At 48.9% G+C, this 16,906-nt stretch overlaps 1 protein-coding gene across 7 annotated transcripts in view; it reads left to right on the top strand.

Annotated features, from left to right (window-relative positions):
- Atp2b3 (ATPase plasma membrane Ca2+ transporting 3) overlaps window positions 1-16,906 on the top strand; it is a 69,623-nt gene that overhangs the window by 32,999 nt on the left and 19,718 nt on the right. For all 7 annotated transcript variants that reach the window (XM_026412774.2, XM_077794049.1, XM_077794054.1 and 4 more), the window contains 9 exons: window positions 347-588; window positions 5,379-5,613; window positions 8,993-9,172; window positions 9,296-9,383; window positions 9,843-9,949; window positions 11,145-11,336; window positions 13,368-13,581; window positions 13,876-14,087; window positions 15,425-15,532. In XM_026412774.2, coding sequence (XP_026268559.1) covers window positions 347-588; window positions 5,379-5,613; window positions 8,993-9,172; window positions 9,296-9,383; window positions 9,843-9,949; window positions 11,145-11,336; window positions 13,368-13,581; window positions 13,876-14,087; window positions 15,425-15,532 — 1,578 coding nt within the window. The remainder of the gene's footprint in view (window positions 1-346; window positions 589-5,378; window positions 5,614-8,992; window positions 9,173-9,295; window positions 9,384-9,842; window positions 9,950-11,144; window positions 11,337-13,367; window positions 13,582-13,875; window positions 14,088-15,424; window positions 15,533-16,906) is intronic.

Here is a 16,906-nt window from a genome sequence, read left to right as displayed (position 1 = left end):
GGTTCAACTCCCAGCATCACCAAAAAGATATTTTTTTGAGCAGAGTCTTTGGGTTCACCCTCCTCTCAGTCCCTGACATGACAGGGTGCTCTGGCTACTGGGTGGGGCCTGCAGCTTCTAGAAGACCCTTCTAAGTCTGGTGAATGATGAGAATCCTGCCTGCAAGGGGTCACTTTGCAGCTGGGGCATGGCCCGTCTAGTCCACATAGTCAGGGAAGCAGTCCTTTGCTCCCCTGACAACACACCCTAAAACACGGTAGCCACAACTGGGCAGGAGCCAGGCCCCGGGGGCAGCATGGAGGGTGCTCTTGGCCTCGGTGCCATCTTGGCTCTCCTCGCCCTGCAGCCTCCAGAGAAGGAAGGCGCTCTCCCACGCCAAGTGGGCAATAAGACGGAGTGTGCTCTGCTGGGCTTTGTCCTGGACCTGAAGCGGGACTTCCAGCCTGTGCGGGAGCAGATTCCAGAAGATAAGCTTTACAAAGTGTACACCTTCAACTCAGTCCGCAAGTCCATGAGCACGGTCATCCGCATGCCTGACGGCGGCTTCCGCCTCTTCAGCAAGGGGGCTTCGGAAATCCTGCTCAAAAAGTGAGTGGGCAACAGGAAGGAGCCAGGGGCTGGGTGGCTGGGGGCCAGTTTAAGGGTATATACAAGATTTCTTGTTTTATTTTTGTAGCAAAATAGACCTAATATAAAACTGACCATTCTCACCTGTTTAAAGTATACAGTTCAGTGGCATTAAGTACATTTACAATGTCATGCAACTGTTACTACTCAAGTTCACAAACATTTCCATCACCCCATAAAGAGCCCCTGACTCACTAAATAGCTACTGTCCATCTCCCCACCAGTCCTGGAAACCACTGATCTGATTTCTGTCTCTGCCTATTTTGAACATTTCATATAAATGGAATCCTGCAACCAGGTGCAGTGGTGCATCCTATAATCCCAGCTATTCAGGAGTCTGAGGCAGAAAGATGGCAAGTTTAGGCCAGCCTGGGCAACTTGGTGAGAACCTGTCTCAAAATAAAAAATCAAAAGGTCTGGGGATGTTGCTCAGTGGTAGAGCACTCCTGAGTTCAATCTCCAGTATTGCAAAGAAAAAAAGGAAATCATGCACTTTGTGGCCTTTGTGTCTAGCTTCTTTCAAGGTTCATCCATGTATCATAATTTCATTTCTTTTTGATGGTTGACTAATATCTCATTGTGTGTATAAGATCAATTTTGTTTACCCATTCATCTGTTGCCAAACACTAGGATTTTTTTTCTACATTTTGGCTATTGTGAATAATGCTGCTGTGAACAAGGTTGTGTTTGAATTCACATTTTTTAAAAGAGAGAGAGAGAGAGAGAGAGAGGATCTTTTCTTTTCTTTTCTTTTTTTTTTTTTTTTTTTTTTTTGGTAGATGGACACAACACAATGCCTTTATTTTTATGTGGTGCTGAGAATCGAACCCGGGTCCCGCCCATGCTAAGCAAGCGCTCTACCACTGAGCCACAGCCACAGCCCTTGAATTCACATTTTCAACTCTTTTAGATATATCCTATTTTAGTCAGCTTTCCATTATAATAACAAAACCTTAAGCTAAATCAGTTTATAAAGAGAAAAGGGTTGTTTTGGCTTATAGATCTGGAGGTTTTGGTTCATGATCACTTGGCCTCATTGCCTTTGGGGCTGTGGCAAGACAGTACATCATGACAGGTATGTGTGATGGAGCAAAGAGTCACTTATTTCATGGCTGGGATGAGAAGGAGAAAGAAGAGACCACAGTCCCACAATCCCCTTAAAGGGCATGCCCCAAGGACTTAATCCCCCCCCCCACTAGGCCCTACTTCCTAAATTCCCACCCCTCCCAAGAGTGCCAAGCTGGGGACCAAGCTTTTAACACATAGACCTTTGGAACACATTCTGTCCCTAACCCCCCAGTGGCTCATGTCCATCTCCCAATACAAAATGCATTCAATTCTTCTCCATGAATCTCCAGAGTCTTAACTATTCCCACTTTGCTTAAAAGTCCAAGTCCAAAAAAATCTCCTCTGAGACTCAGGGCAAAATCTTAGCCAAGAGCCCCTGTACAATTAAAAAAGAAAGTTACATTCTTCCAAGATACAATGACACAGCGTAAGCATTCTCATTCCAAGATGGGGAAAATAGGAAAATAATATGGAGGGTCTAGACCAAAGTAAGACCAAAACCCGGGAGGCAAATCCTAAATCTCCAGGTCTGGTGTCCAAAGCACACCACGTTAGTATGTGGCTCCCAAGGGCTTGGTCAATCCCATCCTAATAACTTTGCTGGCTGCTTCCCACAAGGCCACTGTCTTGAGCTAGCTTTACATACTGTCTGCAATTTCCTCTGAGCATTCCTAGCATCCTCTAACTTCATGGGGTCTCCATTACAACATGAGCTTCATTCTCATGGCTCCATCATTGCTCTGGCAGAGACTGCCTGCAAGGATGCCAATGCTGCCACACACTGCCTGGCTCCCAGGCTTTCCTTTGAAATCTTGGTGGAAGCCTCCATGACTCCATAACTCTTGCATCCTGCATGCCTTCAGAACCAGCATCACCTGGATGACACCAAGGTCTGGCACCAGTGAGAGCTGTATCTGGGCCCACTTGAACCATGATTCTAGCTGCCTCTGACTAAATACAGAGAAATAAATTCCAGGGAGATAAATCCCTAGTCACTTTTGGGTGAGCATGGCACCCTGGGGTTTTCTTCTCCAAAGACTCTGTCCTGGAAATTCTTTGAAACCAATTTACAATTCTACATTTCTAAGCATGAGATGCCACTCCATTTCTGCAATTCCCTCTAGGCATCTTTCCTATTATCCACTTGGCTTCTTTTTAGTTGCACTAGCAACCACATCAGTACCCTCTTTGGCTGGAACTTTACACGAACTTCTTTTTTGGCCAAACAGCAAGTTTTGCAAATCTATCCACTCTATTCCTGCTTTCTCCTGATTCTCACAGTAAATTTAGCTAAAAAGGATGCAGGAATAAATACCCATGCCATATCCTGAATGCTTTGCTGTTTCCTCCTTCACATGAACTAATTTTTCACGTTGAAACTCAGCCTCCCACAGAGTCTCAGGACATAGACAAAATGCAGCCAAATTCTTTGTCATAATGTAAAAAAGGATGGTCCCCTGTACCATTTCCAGTGGAGTCCTTGTTTCCATATGAAACTTTATGAGCACAGTCTTTACTGTCTGCATTCCCTTAGCATTCTGGTCCTCTGAGCTCCCAGGAGAATTGCCCACGAAGCTGTGCTTATAGCATTCTGGCCTTTCCCTAGCCTGCTCCTTCAAACTTTCCAAACTCCTCCCACCCATTCTCAATGTTCTTCCACATTGACAGGTGTGATCGCAGCGAGGACCCACTTCTTGGCACAAATTTTCTAGGCACCCTGCAATCCAGTCAGGTTGTCACTAAAATTAACCATCATGTCTACCTAGGAGTGCCATGCTGGGTCATATTATAACTATGTTTTTTTTTCCAAATTAACTCCATAATTTGATGTTCCAAGTAGCTATGTAGAAGAATTCTAACTTCTCCTCATCCTTCCAAATACTTGTTATTCTCTCGTTTTATTGTTGTTATTATTATGGTCATCCTAGTGTATGTGAGGTGGTATCTTATGGTAGTTTTGATCTGCATTTCCCTAAGGACTAATGCTGTTGAGAATTTGTTCAAGTGTTTAGTGACCAGTTTAAGACTTCCTTAGAGAAATGTCTATTGAAGCCCTTTGCCCATTTTTTAGTTGGTCTGTTTGTGTTCTTATTACTTAGTTTTAAGAGTTCTTTATATATTCGGGTTATTAGATCCTTATCAGGTATCGGATTTATAAATATTTCTTCCCATTGTGTTGGTTCTTTTTACTATTGAGAGTATCCCTAGACTCATGATGTTTTAAGATTATGATGAAGTTCAATTTATCTATTTTTGCTACTGTTATTTTTGTTGGGTTTCTTTTAGAAGTGATGAAAATGTTGGAAAGTTGACTGTAGCGATGCTTGTACATATCTATGAATACACTAAAAATCATTGAATTGTACACTTTAAATGGGTGAATTGTGTGGTATGTGAATAAAGCTGCTTAACAAAACAGAAAGAGGGAGCATGCAGCCTTGCGTCCAAGAACCCTTGCTCCCCCTGTCCTTTCTCAGTCTATACACTTTCCTTTGGCCTTGGCCTCTCTCTTTTCCCCATTCCTTCTGCCCCACCCACCTGGATCCTCCCATACTTCCCCCATGGGAAGCCTAGGGTTTCTTGCACCCCCAGGCTCAGCCTGCCCACTGTTCTCAGCAGACCTGATCACCAGGTGAGCCCCCAAATAGTCCAGGCACAGACACTGCAACCCAGGGCAAAAACCACATCCTCCCTGAAGCCCTGATGGGTTGGTAGTGGAGGCTGGACTTCAGGGCCTAGACCTCTTTCTGTGCTTCTCTTTTGATGGCCACTGTGGCTGAAAACCCAAATTCTATAGCAGAGCCTGAAGTCCAAACCTGACTCTACTCTTTGCTGGCCATGTGAACATGAGCAAATTACCTCCACTCTCCATGGCCACCACAGTTTCCCCTGATAACTTATTTCTTGGGAGTGTTGTGAGAATGACATAAGTGAATCCGTGTTCCTAGGAAGACATCAGTCTGTGCTAGCTCTTGTTATCATTTCCTTCTGTTTTGACAGCCAGTTCCTGCTTCATCAGTGTCCCTGTAGTACCTACCTCCTAAGCCCATTCACTTTTTCTATCACACCTGTCTTTAGCTGAATCCTCCCAGTCATATCTGTTCTGAGAAGCATCTGGGGCCATCAGAGCTTGGACTGAGATTGCTGCTTTTCCCATTCCGTGGTTACAACTGATAGTCTGTGGCATTTGGGTTTTCCTGATGATCTTCCTCCTTGTCCTGTGGAGTCCATGGGAGAACTGCCATAAGCCAGGAGTTCCCACCTGCCAACTGGGGTCTCTCAGCCAACTCTAATGTATGTGTGTCCAGGGGCTGCTGGAAAAAATGACCCCAAACCTGCTGGCTTAAAACAACAGTTCTGGAGGCCAGAAGTCCAATGTCAAGGTATAGGCAGGGCTGTGCTCCTTCTGACAGGTATAAGAGAGAATCCTTGCTTGCCTTTCCCAGATTCAGGTGGTGGCTACAATCCTTCATGCTTCTTGGCTTGCAGCTACATTACTCCAGTCTCTACCTCTGTTGTCACATGGCCTCCTCCCTTGTCTGTGTGTCTCTGTGTCCTCTGCTATCTATATAAGGACATTGGACACTGGCTAAAGTCCCACCCTATTCCACTGTGACTAGTGCTGCTTCCTCTTGTTTTCTCCCTGTCTCTACCTCACTCCACCACCCCTCCCCTTGCCCCAGGTGCACCAACATCTTAAACAGCAATGGTGAACTCCGAAGTTTTCGTCCTCGGGACCGGGATGACATGGTGAAGAAGATCATTGAGCCAATGGCTTGCGACGGCCTCCGTACCATCTGCATCGCCTACCGAGACTTCTCTGCAGGCCAGGAGCCTGACTGGGACAACGAGAATGAGGTGGTGGGTGACCTCACCTGCATAGCTGTCGTGGGCATTGAGGATCCCGTACGGCCTGAGGTAGCCACCCCTTGGTAACTGCTTCCTGGACCTGAGGTGTCCGATAGGTGGAGGGCCAGCCTTTTCCCACACTTAACCTCCACGGTGTACTTCAAACACAAGCATGCATGGCAAGAGCCACTTTCTCCTCACCTTCCCAGCTGTTACACCTCTTACTGCATAGTTACAGGTAGAGCAAACCAGCCACCTGCTGAAGTGCAGAAACACTGGATAAGGTGGCCAATGGCAGAGACTTGGGGTCCTCCTAGGGTCATGGCCATTGCACCCCAGATCACTCCCTCCTCAGTACACTTGATCTCCTTCCTGGAGGCTCTTGCCCTTGACCCACACAGAGATTCTGGGCTGCCCACAGGAAGCCTCCTCCTTCTTGGTCCTGGGGCATAGTCAGGCTTCACCTCCTACTGGGTGAGTGAGTGCAGCAGTGAGATCTTCAAACCTCACCCCCAGCCCCCTGCAAAACCAATAGGCTCAAGGGGATGGTGAGGGAGAGGGGGAGCCAGGGATGACTGAACTGGGAAGCCTGACTGATGCAGGTTTGAGGGACAGGGTGGACCATTCTTAGTCAAGGGTTTAGTTGGATCCAAATGATATTCAGGATATCCTCATGAAAATGTCAAGTAGGTCAGTGGCTATAGGAATAGAGAGCTCACAGCAAAGGTCCTGACTAGAGAGAAATTCCAGGAGCATCATTGTATGGGTGACATCACCGGCACAGTGTGCACTGCAACAGAGGCCAGACAGGGAATAGAAACTTCAAGGGCCATGTGTCTGAAGCAGGCACAGAGGAAAAGAGGGTGAGTTTGCCCAGTCATGGCCTTGACATTGGGAAGTCATTAAAGACCTTGAGCTGAGCAGGTTCCATGGGATGGCTGCTTTTTATTCTTTAAAAATGGGAGATCCTGCCAGGATTGTGGCTCAGTGGTAGAATGCTTGCCTACATGGGTGAGGCCCTGGGTTCAATCCTCAGCACCACATAAAATAAATAAATAAAATAAAATAAAGGTATTGTGTCTATGTACAACTAAAATTTTTTTTTAAAAATGGGAGATCCTGGAGAGAGGCAGAGTCTGGGAGGGCCTTCTGTCTTCACAGACCCTCTCTATTGCTGCCATCTCATGTCAGAAACCTGAAAACATATTTGTAGGAGCTGCAGTGGGGTGTGGGGTGACAGGAGAGGAGAAGTTTCATGCTTTGGACCATGGACCAAAAAAACTCAATTCAGAAGAAAATGCCCAGTGGCCATGGATCATTATCAATAGAGCAGCCCTGCATTCCAAGAAGAACCCAGTGTGAACTGGCATTAAGGTGAGCTCCTAGGCCTGCTGCAAAATATTTTTATGTAAGTTTTCATCTCAGAAAATGTCAAACAGAGGCAAGTTGTGGTGAGGATATAATAAAGGCCCACCTTCAGTAGGTGCCCTGGCAGGTTAGGGAGAGGCCACCCCAGGCTGGGCATTGGCAGAGGGGCCCAAGGAATCAGAAATGGCTCCTTTTTGGCTTGAGCGTAGCTTTAGATAGTCCAGGAGGCAGGTCACAGTGACAAGGTCATGTGGGAAGGCCATGAAGATTCTCAGGGAAATGGGCTAGCCAGGTAGTAACCAGGAAGAGAGCACAGAGGGCCCTGTGAATCCCTGGTGCCAATAGCAGGAGGGAAGGCACATGGGCCTTGGGTAACCCTGCTGTGGGCTGTGCCTGCAGGAAGCTTGGTGTGTGCCACCTTAATGACTGAGCAGAGCCTGACAGCTCTTCCACTGTGCTGCCCACCCTTGAGGAGGAAGCAGGGAGTGCCACTGAACAGATGACAAGGGAAAACTGTCCCATGAGAAGGGGGTCACCTTATAAAGAGGGACCTTCCTGCCTCCTGGTTGGGACGCTCAGAGTCCCAAGACTGCGTGAAGGATCTGGCAGCCCAGCCTCTGTCTGCAGCTCCCAGCTTTCAGGTTTGTCCCAGCCACTTGGTGGCAGCAGAGGAATGCCTTCCAGATGCTCCAGGGACAGGAGCTGCCTCATTGCCTTGCTGGGAGGGAAGTTATTTCCTGGTAACGTGGTCTTATTTCCTGGCACACCAAGGTCCTCAAAGAGCAGAAAGTATCAAGGGGACACATCACAGGGGGATGCTCAACATTCCTGGTCACTTTTAAGGCCATTTCCTTCAGGGATCATCAGGTTTCTCTGTCACAGCCTGAAATGGGGGCCCCTCTATTCTTGCCCCCACTCTCTCTGGCTGTTCCCAGGCAGCTCTGCCCCAGTCCCCCACAGCCTGACTCTTACTCTAGGATCCCTACACCAGAGGATTGGGCCACATCTGGGCCACCTGCACATCCTTACATCTTTCCTCCTTGGACTCTGTGTTTGTCCCAGGGAATCCATGTTTATCCCATCAATGCTCTGGATGGTTTTTCCTTTCTGTCACCCCTCCCTGCCAGTGCATCTGTCGGACCCTATCTTGTCTGCTTCCTTCCCCACTGCAGCCTCAGGGCCTGAAGAGCCAGTACTTCATTGGTTTGGGAAATGTCCTTTCCATCTTCCTCTCACTGGAATGATGCCATGACCTCCTGGCTCGTCTCCTGGCTTCCCACTTCTCAACCCTCGTTTTGCACTCAATGCTAGGGGGGTTCTCTTTCTCCTTGCCTTGTTCCAGAATTGAATATGATATTTGGAAATGAAATCCATGCTTTATAACCAAGCAATGTTCCGTTTCCCCCAGCAAATAGATGATGTAAGGCCCGTATCTCTAAGAAAAAGATTAATGCCCAGGCAGTAAGAGAGGAGCCCAGAGCTTAGTTGCAGTTCTGGCTGCTTCAGAGTAAGCTGACTCTGAGTCCTCACCCTGAGTCAGGGTCCCAGAAGGATGGGCCTGTAGCAGGCACTGCTAGCCACAGGAAAGCCAGTCAAGTAGCCAGGGTTGGGAGGCCCCTTTCTTATTTTTCTTTAGAGTCAATGTCCCTGCCCTGCCTGCTGCCTGGTGACCTGGACTGGTTCTGCTCAGCAGCCCTGGAGCTCAGTTTACCAGCTGGAAAATGAGGTTAACAGCTGGGTAAATCTTATGGCCACCCAGGTACCCCTTCCAGACATGAATATGATGGTGTTGCTGCACAGCATGAAAGATTCCAATGGCTTCTCCCAGCCCTGCTCACACCACCAGGGCCTGGATCTGAGTCATTGCTGGTCCCTGGTGTAGGTAGGCTGAGGATTGAGGGAGGCACCCGCCTACCATGGGCTGATCTCTATGCCTTCTCTGGGCCCACCCTCCACAGACACCTTGCCTGGGTACACAGGTTTGGCTTAACTACTAGCTCTGGATGTTAGACCCAGCACAGCCCAGACACAAAATAAGTTTTGCCTTACTGGCTTTGCTTTCTCTTCTTGTCTCTTGCAGGTCCCTGAAGCTATCCGCAAATGCCAGCGTGCAGGCATCACAGTTCGCATGGTGACTGGAGACAACATCAACACGGCCCGGGCCATTGCAGCCAAGTGTGGCATCATCCAACCAGGAGAGGACTTCCTGTGCTTGGAAGGGAAGGAGTTCAACAGGAGAATCCGCAACGAGAAAGGCGAGGTAGCTCCCTGCCACCTTAGTCCCAGTTTTGACTGCTTCTATGACCTTCCTTCCCTGCCCTTTTCAGTCCCTCCACTAGCCCTCCACCCACCTTACCTGTATAGTATCATGTGCTTCCCCCAGATAGAACAAGAGCGGCTGGACAAGGTGTGGCCCAAGCTGAGGGTGCTCGCCAGGTCGTCTCCCACCGACAAGCACACTCTAGTCAAAGGTAAACGAGCTCACTCAGCCCCTTCCTGGGGGCAGCATGGGTGCCCAGGCATGTCCTATCATCTGCTCATGAACACCTCAAGTCATGTTCCCATGTGGGTCTCCAGGGCCTGCTTATGAAGCCAGGATCCTGCTTCTAGAAACTTGTGTATAGAAAATACCCAAGCAGGAGGAGCCCACAGAGGCGGTCTCCTTACTGGAGCAGATCAAGAAATTGAGATCCACAGGAGGGAGACATTAACCCAAATCACACAGCACCGGCTCCCTCTCTTCTACCAAATGACACCCCCCTCACCACTGCCTGATGGGCCAGGGTGGGAAGAGAGGGACTTGACCCACAGGTGCCCAGGAGCACAAGGACAGCCTGCCCCACAGACGCCTTGGCAGGGCTCCAGGGGGACATGGTGTCTCCATATCTACAGATGGCACTGGCCCTGCCCTGCCCCATTCTGTGTTCCAGGGATCATCGACAGCACTACTGGTGAGCAGCGGCAGGTGGTGGCAGTGACTGGAGATGGCACCAACGATGGGCCAGCCCTCAAGAAGGCAGATGTGGGCTTTGCCATGGTAAGTCACCCAGGACCAGGCCAGTCACCTCAGCAGATGAGACCTTGAGTCTCGCAGACAGTAACTGTGCACTAGAGAGTGAAATACTGTGTTAGGGCAGGTTACAGTAGGATAGAAAGTTCTCTCACATCCTAGCACTTGGGCCTATATGAGCTCTGCCTCCCTTAGGTCTCAGTTTCCTTGGTTTGTTTAAAAACATTTGACATGATGACATTTGCAGTGAAGTGGGGCATCACTGAGAAGGGGAGTAGGCAGCAGGGGCTCATCAGTGATGGGCCCTGCCTGCCATTGCCCGCTCCTAGTCCACTTTAAGTGGATTCCTGGACCATGTTTCTAAATCATACACTTCCTAAATTGCAAATATGGATGCATGTAGGGAGTGGGGAGGATTTGATTGACAAATGCCTAAAAGTTACCTTCTCATTTCTATGACTTTCTAGTAGAATTGAATTATTTTCTATACTTGTGATTAAAAGTCCCTAGTGGGGTCTCCCTCTGTGCTGCTTTCCTGTTGCTTACATAGAGCTGGTTCTTCCCTTCAAACCCCAGGCCCACTGAGCAAGGAGCCTGCAGGTACTACCCACAGGGCTCTGGGCTTGGCCCTGAGGGCAGAAGCCTGGCAAGCCCTATCCCTACTCTAGCAGAAAGGAGCACCCTCAACTCAGCCCACATTCAATGCAGCCCACCAGGGGCCCAGTCCACCCCCTCCGGGCCCCCAGACCTGGAGGGAAGACCAAACTGAGCCTCCTGACAGCAGGTCTCACAGGGCCAGGCCTGAGGTGGAACGAGTGAGGGCTGGGCAGTTTTGCACAGGTATAGCCACATCTGCATTCTGTATTGGAGAAGCAAGGACCCACTGTTCCATCCAGGACCCCCAGGGCCTACTTAGATAATCAGTTTCTATAGAGTACCAAAGCAAACAGAAAGCTGGTGAGTGACCCTGTCATCAGCATCCTCTGAGTTTAGGAGCAAACTCCCTGTACTGTGACAGGCAATGACTCTCAGAGTATGTTTATAGCACAGATCATAATGGATTAAAACGAGTGCTGTTCCTAGCTGGGCCAACATCATTTGGAAGTGCAAGACAGAAAACCAGCCCACAAGGGCTAGGTGGTCAAAGGGGGCTGAGGGATGGACTCCATGAGCACTCTGGTTTGGACACTCATGGATTCTGTGTTTGTGTGCCATCCTCCAGGGGATTGCAGGAACTGACGTGGCCAAGGAGGCCTCTGACATCATCCTGACCGATGACAACTTCACCAGCATTGTCAAGGCAGTCATGTGGGGCCGCAACGTCTATGACAGCATCTCCAAGTTCTTGCAGTTCCAGCTGACAGTCAACGTTGTGGCTGTGATTGTGGCCTTCACAGGCGCCTGCATCACTCAGGTGGGCAGCACAATCCTGTGGAAGGTTTCTGAGGGCAGAGGCTCAGGCTGAAAAGCTCAGGCTTAAAGGCCAGGTGGAAAGCAAGTATTTTTTTTTATTTGTTGCAGATTCTTTTTAATTGAAATCAAATTCACATACCCCCAAATTCACCATTTTAGGTACACAGTTCAGTAGATTTTCTAGTATAATTACCGTGTTATGCAACCATCACTTGTATCTGGTTCCATAGTATGTTCATCAGTCCCAAAGGAAACCCTATACCCAATACAGTCACTCCCTATCATGCCCCTGGAAATCACCAGATCAGTGCTACCTAATACTATCCTTTGTTTTTAACATCTCACTGAGCACAATTTTTTTCAAGATTCACCCATGTTATAGTCAGTACTTCATTCCTTTTTATACCTGAATAGTATTTCATAATACCATCTGTGTATATATGCCACATTGTGTTGCTCATTCATCAGCCAGTGGACTATTGGGTGGTGCCAGGTTTCTGTTCTCACGACTAAAAGGCTCAGGGGTCACTCTAGTTAAACTGGGCTAACTGGGCTGCACGAAATAACCCCACAAGAGACACAAATACCTTTTTCTTTGGGGTCGCTGTGACGGCTCCTCTGACCTTAAGGGTCCACAGAAAGAGAGCGAGAGCAGGCGCTGACCCTTTTATTGAGAAGAAGCTATTCAAATGAGGCAAGGGGTCAGGTTTCAGGGGGCTGAGTCCATCTTCATGATGTCCACTCTCAGCAGGTTGACTGACACCTGGGTAGGCCACACCCAAGGTACAGTAAGAGGAGGGGACACACACAAGGCACTTCCATGGAAGATTCTATCCTAAACAGGGCAAGGGGTTATATCACAAGGAACAGGTGAGCATAGCTAAACCCTTGGAGCTGTAGCAAGACACACCCATGCAGGAGACACCGACCCTCGCACCCAAAAAGGGTGGGGGAAGCTCTGCCACATTTCTGTGACTGAGCGCCTCAGCACCCAGCTGGGGAGTGTGACTCAGTCACGTGTAAGGTTGGTCTCCCACAGGGTGATTTCTACGTTTTTGGATATCATAACTGGTACTACTAGGAATATTCATGTGCAAGTTTCTGTGTGGACATATTTGTACCATTCTTCTGGGGAACTCCAAGTTTCTCCCTTGGTGGAATCTCCTCCCCTTTCTCACTGTCCCATTTTCCCTATCGGCGACAGTAGGGAATTGATTTGTTCACTATTAGCAATGTCAAAGCTTATTGTCAATAGGTAGTTAAATTATTTGCTGATCAAGTTGGTCCTTTCAAAGATTTTTTATTTTTTTCAAATCACATGACACAAACTTCCCCATAATAATAATTTTAAAGTGTTCAATTCAGTGGTTTTTATTATATTCACAACATTGTAAAACTATCATCACTATGTACTCCCAGAATAGTCTGATCACCCCAAAAGGAAACCCCATACCCATTAGCAGACACTCTACTCCCTTCCCCAACCTACAGCTCCTCTAATGTGCTCTCTCTGTGAAGATGTCAGTTCTGGAAATGTCAAATGAATTAAATCATATGAAACCTTGTGATCATATGATCATGTGAAACCATATGATGCCTTGAAGCCAATTTTTAAAGAACAACTTAGGGGATGACAAGGCAAGTCAGATCAGAGTTCTGGCCTCTTCCTGTCCCTTGGGAATAGGAGAATGAAAGAGTGTCCATCCTTCTGTGGCCCCAAAGCTAGCCCCCTTTCACTGGTCTATTTTTTTTTAGCCTGGGATAACTGACTGGACCTTTCACACCTTCTAGATCACTGCCAGCAGGCAAGAGAAGGAGATGGGCAGAAACTAGAAGCCTAGCAGTAAACTCCTGCTAACATAAAGGACACCTAGGGCTGCAGACATTATGTGTTTATGGGAATGAAATTCTGATAGCATTGACCACAAGCTGAGTTCCTTCCTAGGAGCTACAGGTTTTTTCACCCCAGGCTGTCCGCAGTTGGGGAACTGGGCAGCCTGCTTACAGAAGTGTTTCCATCCCTTCTCCACAGGACTCTCCTCTCAAAGCTGTGCAGATGTTGTGGGTGAACTTGATCATGGACACATTTGCTTCTCTGGCCCTGGCAACGGAGCCTCCCACAGAGTCACTGCTGCTGCGGAAGCCTTATGGCCGGGACAAACCCCTCATCTCTCGCACCATGATGAAGAATATCCTAGGCCATGCAGTCTATCAGCTCACCATCATCTTCACCCTGCTCTTTGTCGGTAGGTTGGCCCCAGAGCGCACACATTGCAGCTGGTGTGTGCAAGGCATTCACGACACTGTGGCTTTCCCTCATGCTTGGGTGCTGTCTGGCACATGTCATCTGGATCCCCAGCCCAGCACAGGGTAGAGCAGGCCTGCTGCACACCCTTGGCCCTCACCTCCCTGCCAGCCCTCATTGTAGGTCTCCCACTGGACATCCCCAGGGTTGAGGTGGTAAAGACCAGAGGTGACTGATGCAGGGAGCACCCACACACACAGCCACATCCTCAGCCCTGCCTCTCTCCTCCCTCCAGGGGAGCTCTTCTTTGACATCGACAGTGGGAGGAATGCACCTCTGCACTCCCCGCCCTCAGAGCACTACACCATCATCTTTAACACCTTCGTCATGATGCAGCTCTTCAATGAGATCAATGCCCGCAAGATCCATGGCGAAAGGAATGTCTTTGATGGCATCTTCAGCAACCCCATCTTCTGCACCATTGTCCTGGGTACCTTTGGAATTCAGGTAGGAAGGGCAGTTCCACATTTATTCTGTGCTGCTTTTGAGGGGTGGGAATAGAGGGCTTCAAGGCCCTAGGACTTCCCTGGTCCTGGCTTTCCTGCCTCCAGTCACAAAACCAGTCTGGACCATCTTGGTTTTCCTCTTACCCATGACCTTACTGTGCCAGAGAGGGGTTTAGTGGACCTGAATCAGAACTGACTTTCCTCACCTATGGCAGAAGTAGCCTTCCCTGACTCCCTTCCAGTCTGCCATTCCTATATCTGGCATCTAATTCCTTGGTGTGAGGCTACTGGAACTCCAGAAGGTTCTTTTGGAGATGCCAGCTGTGCCCAAAGTTGATGTACTGAATTTTACCTGCCACAGTGCAATGGACAAGTTGGACATCTCAGGTCCCCAGCAGGGGCTGAATGTTCTAAAATACACTGTCTTCAAGGAAAACTTGAGCTATAGTAAGGCTCACAAATTGGAAGATGGTTGCCATCAAAAGATGATTATCTTTTATTCATAATTTCAGTGCTCACAGATCCCAAGCAGAAGGCATACCACACTACAGAGGCCACACCACAGAGGCCACTCAGAAGTGTCAGTCAGAAGGCAAAGGGAGAGAGAGCCATGGACAAAGACCTTTATTGTGGCTTCCCCAAGACAGAATGGGCAAAACAAGATCCACAGGCTTAGGACTGGCTGGTGTGAATCATTTTAGCCCACTCTGGGGCATGGGGGCTGTCTGGGTTGTCAGACACTGCCCTGGAAGGGAGTTCAGGAATGGGCTCTGAATTGGTTGGTTTGTACTTCTTGAAGAGCTTGCCCCTGGGAATAGAAGCTTTCTGAGGTGGAGAGGGAGAGGGAGACAGGAAGCCAAATCAAAGTAACCTTCATGTTATGGGTTACCCAGCCCAAGGGCGTCTGGCATGTGCATGTGGACTAGGTAATAAAGCATCAGTTCATGAAAGCTGGAAATGTGCTCAGCAGAGCTGAGCCTCATCCAGAAGCTGGAGTCAGTGGGGTACATAGCCCCCAGAGAGGATGTGGGGGTGGCCCATCGTGTAAACCTTGGCCCTGTAGTCAGCCAGTCTGTGAATTCACCTTCACACATTTGTTGAGGCAAAAAGGTAGGGAAAGAGCCCCAGCAAAGGAAAGTAAGGCCCTCTCCCAGGGTGCAGCTGGTTTGCCTGCAGGAGTCAACAGTCCTCTGACTCTGACCAGGATGGCCTGGCTCTCAAGAAAGGCCATCCTGGTAGGCAGGACAGGTCAAGGGCTGGGGTAGATGAAGGGCAGCTGGGATATGTACCAGTGGTCCACTGCTGTTGGACCCACCCCTTCCCATCCCCCTTCTGCAGATTGTCATCGTCCAGTTTGGCGGGAAGCCCTTCAGCTGCTCCCCTCTGTCCACAGAGCAGTGGCTCTGGTGCCTGTTTGTTGGTGTTGGGGAGCTGGTCTGGGGACAGGTGAGTGTCTTCCTAGTCAGCTTTCTCACTCTTCCATTTGGCTCTGCTGATGGCACCAGTGATGCCAGCAGTCCAGGCTGGCCTAGGGTCCCACAGACCCAATTACCTGCTCCAGAGCCTCAGAGCTTGTGCCTGGGAAAGTACTTGCATGACATGTTCATGTGGGGAGCTCAGCAAAGTAGGCTCAGGCCTGTGACATACCATGACTAAGAGGCAAGGCCTCAAAGTGACGGCATCAGCAGCAAAGGATCATGGCTGGGATGTCCCAGGGCCCAGGAAACAACCCATTGTTCCATTTTCTGCGATAGTAACCAAAAATTGCCCCTTAAGCCTGGGTGGCTTGGGAGCTGGGGCATAGCTTGGTGGTAGAGTGCTTTCGTAGCATGCATAAAGCACCGGGTTCCATCCCCAGAAACACACACACACACACACACACACACACACACACACAATTAACTGGGTGGCTTGGAAAATGCCACATATTTGAAATTAAACAATACCCTAATAATAATCTGCAGGGCAAAGAGAAGTTCTTGAGAAAACTTAGGAAGCATTTTGATCTGATGGAAAATGCGAGAACCACACAGTGATTAGATCAGGAAGTCTCAGCCTGGGTGGCAAGAGTGAGCTCCTCCTGCCATGGATGCACAAGAGATCTCAGAAAGCATTTCTCTGGAGTTCCAGAACACTGGCACAGGAAGCTGAGTGCAGGATCCACCTCTCTCTGTGTCTTAGTCAGCTCAGGCTGCCATAACAGAATATCAAACAGACAGCTTAAATTACAGATGTTTATCTTCTCATAGCTCTGGAGGATGAAAGTCCAAGATCAAGGTTCCAGCCAATTCTGTTTCCAGTGAGGGTCTTTTCCTAGCTTGTGGCCAGCTGCTTTCTCACTGCATGCTCACAGGGCCAAGAGAAAAAGCTGGAGCTCTCTGGTATCATTTAATTTAATCTCCTTCCTCCAAGTATCACGTACTTGCGGAGGGGGGGCAGTGGCTACGGATTCAACATATGAAGTTGGGGGACACAGTTTAGTCCATAGTGCTCTGGATTTTGTTTCTTGATCCACTGGCATCACCCCAAGCCAGCCAGAGGGAGGCTCCTTCAGTTGCTGCAGAGGTCAGACTCTGTTGGTACCTGGCATTAGTCCTCAGGGATGGCCTGCCCAATTCCTCCATCTTGTTTTTGGAATTCTCTTTCCATCTGCCACTGCAACTCTCTTCCCAGTCACACTTGGGCTTGGTCATCCTATGGAGTCCCTTGGCTTCCTATAGCCTGGATTCCATAGAGCCTAGATTCCACAGAGCCAGGACAGTGCCAGCACCTTTTTGATCTTTGAGCTCCCAGTTCCTGACACAGTGTCTGCTCTAGGCC

This window comes from Urocitellus parryii, chromosome X (genome assembly GCF_045843805.1).
Source record: "Urocitellus parryii isolate mUroPar1 chromosome X, mUroPar1.hap1, whole genome shotgun sequence".
NCBI lineage: Eukaryota > Metazoa > Chordata > Mammalia > Rodentia > Sciuridae > Urocitellus > Urocitellus parryii.
Note: the sequence above shows the minus strand (reverse complement) of the source record. Positions and strands in the feature narration are given on the sequence as shown.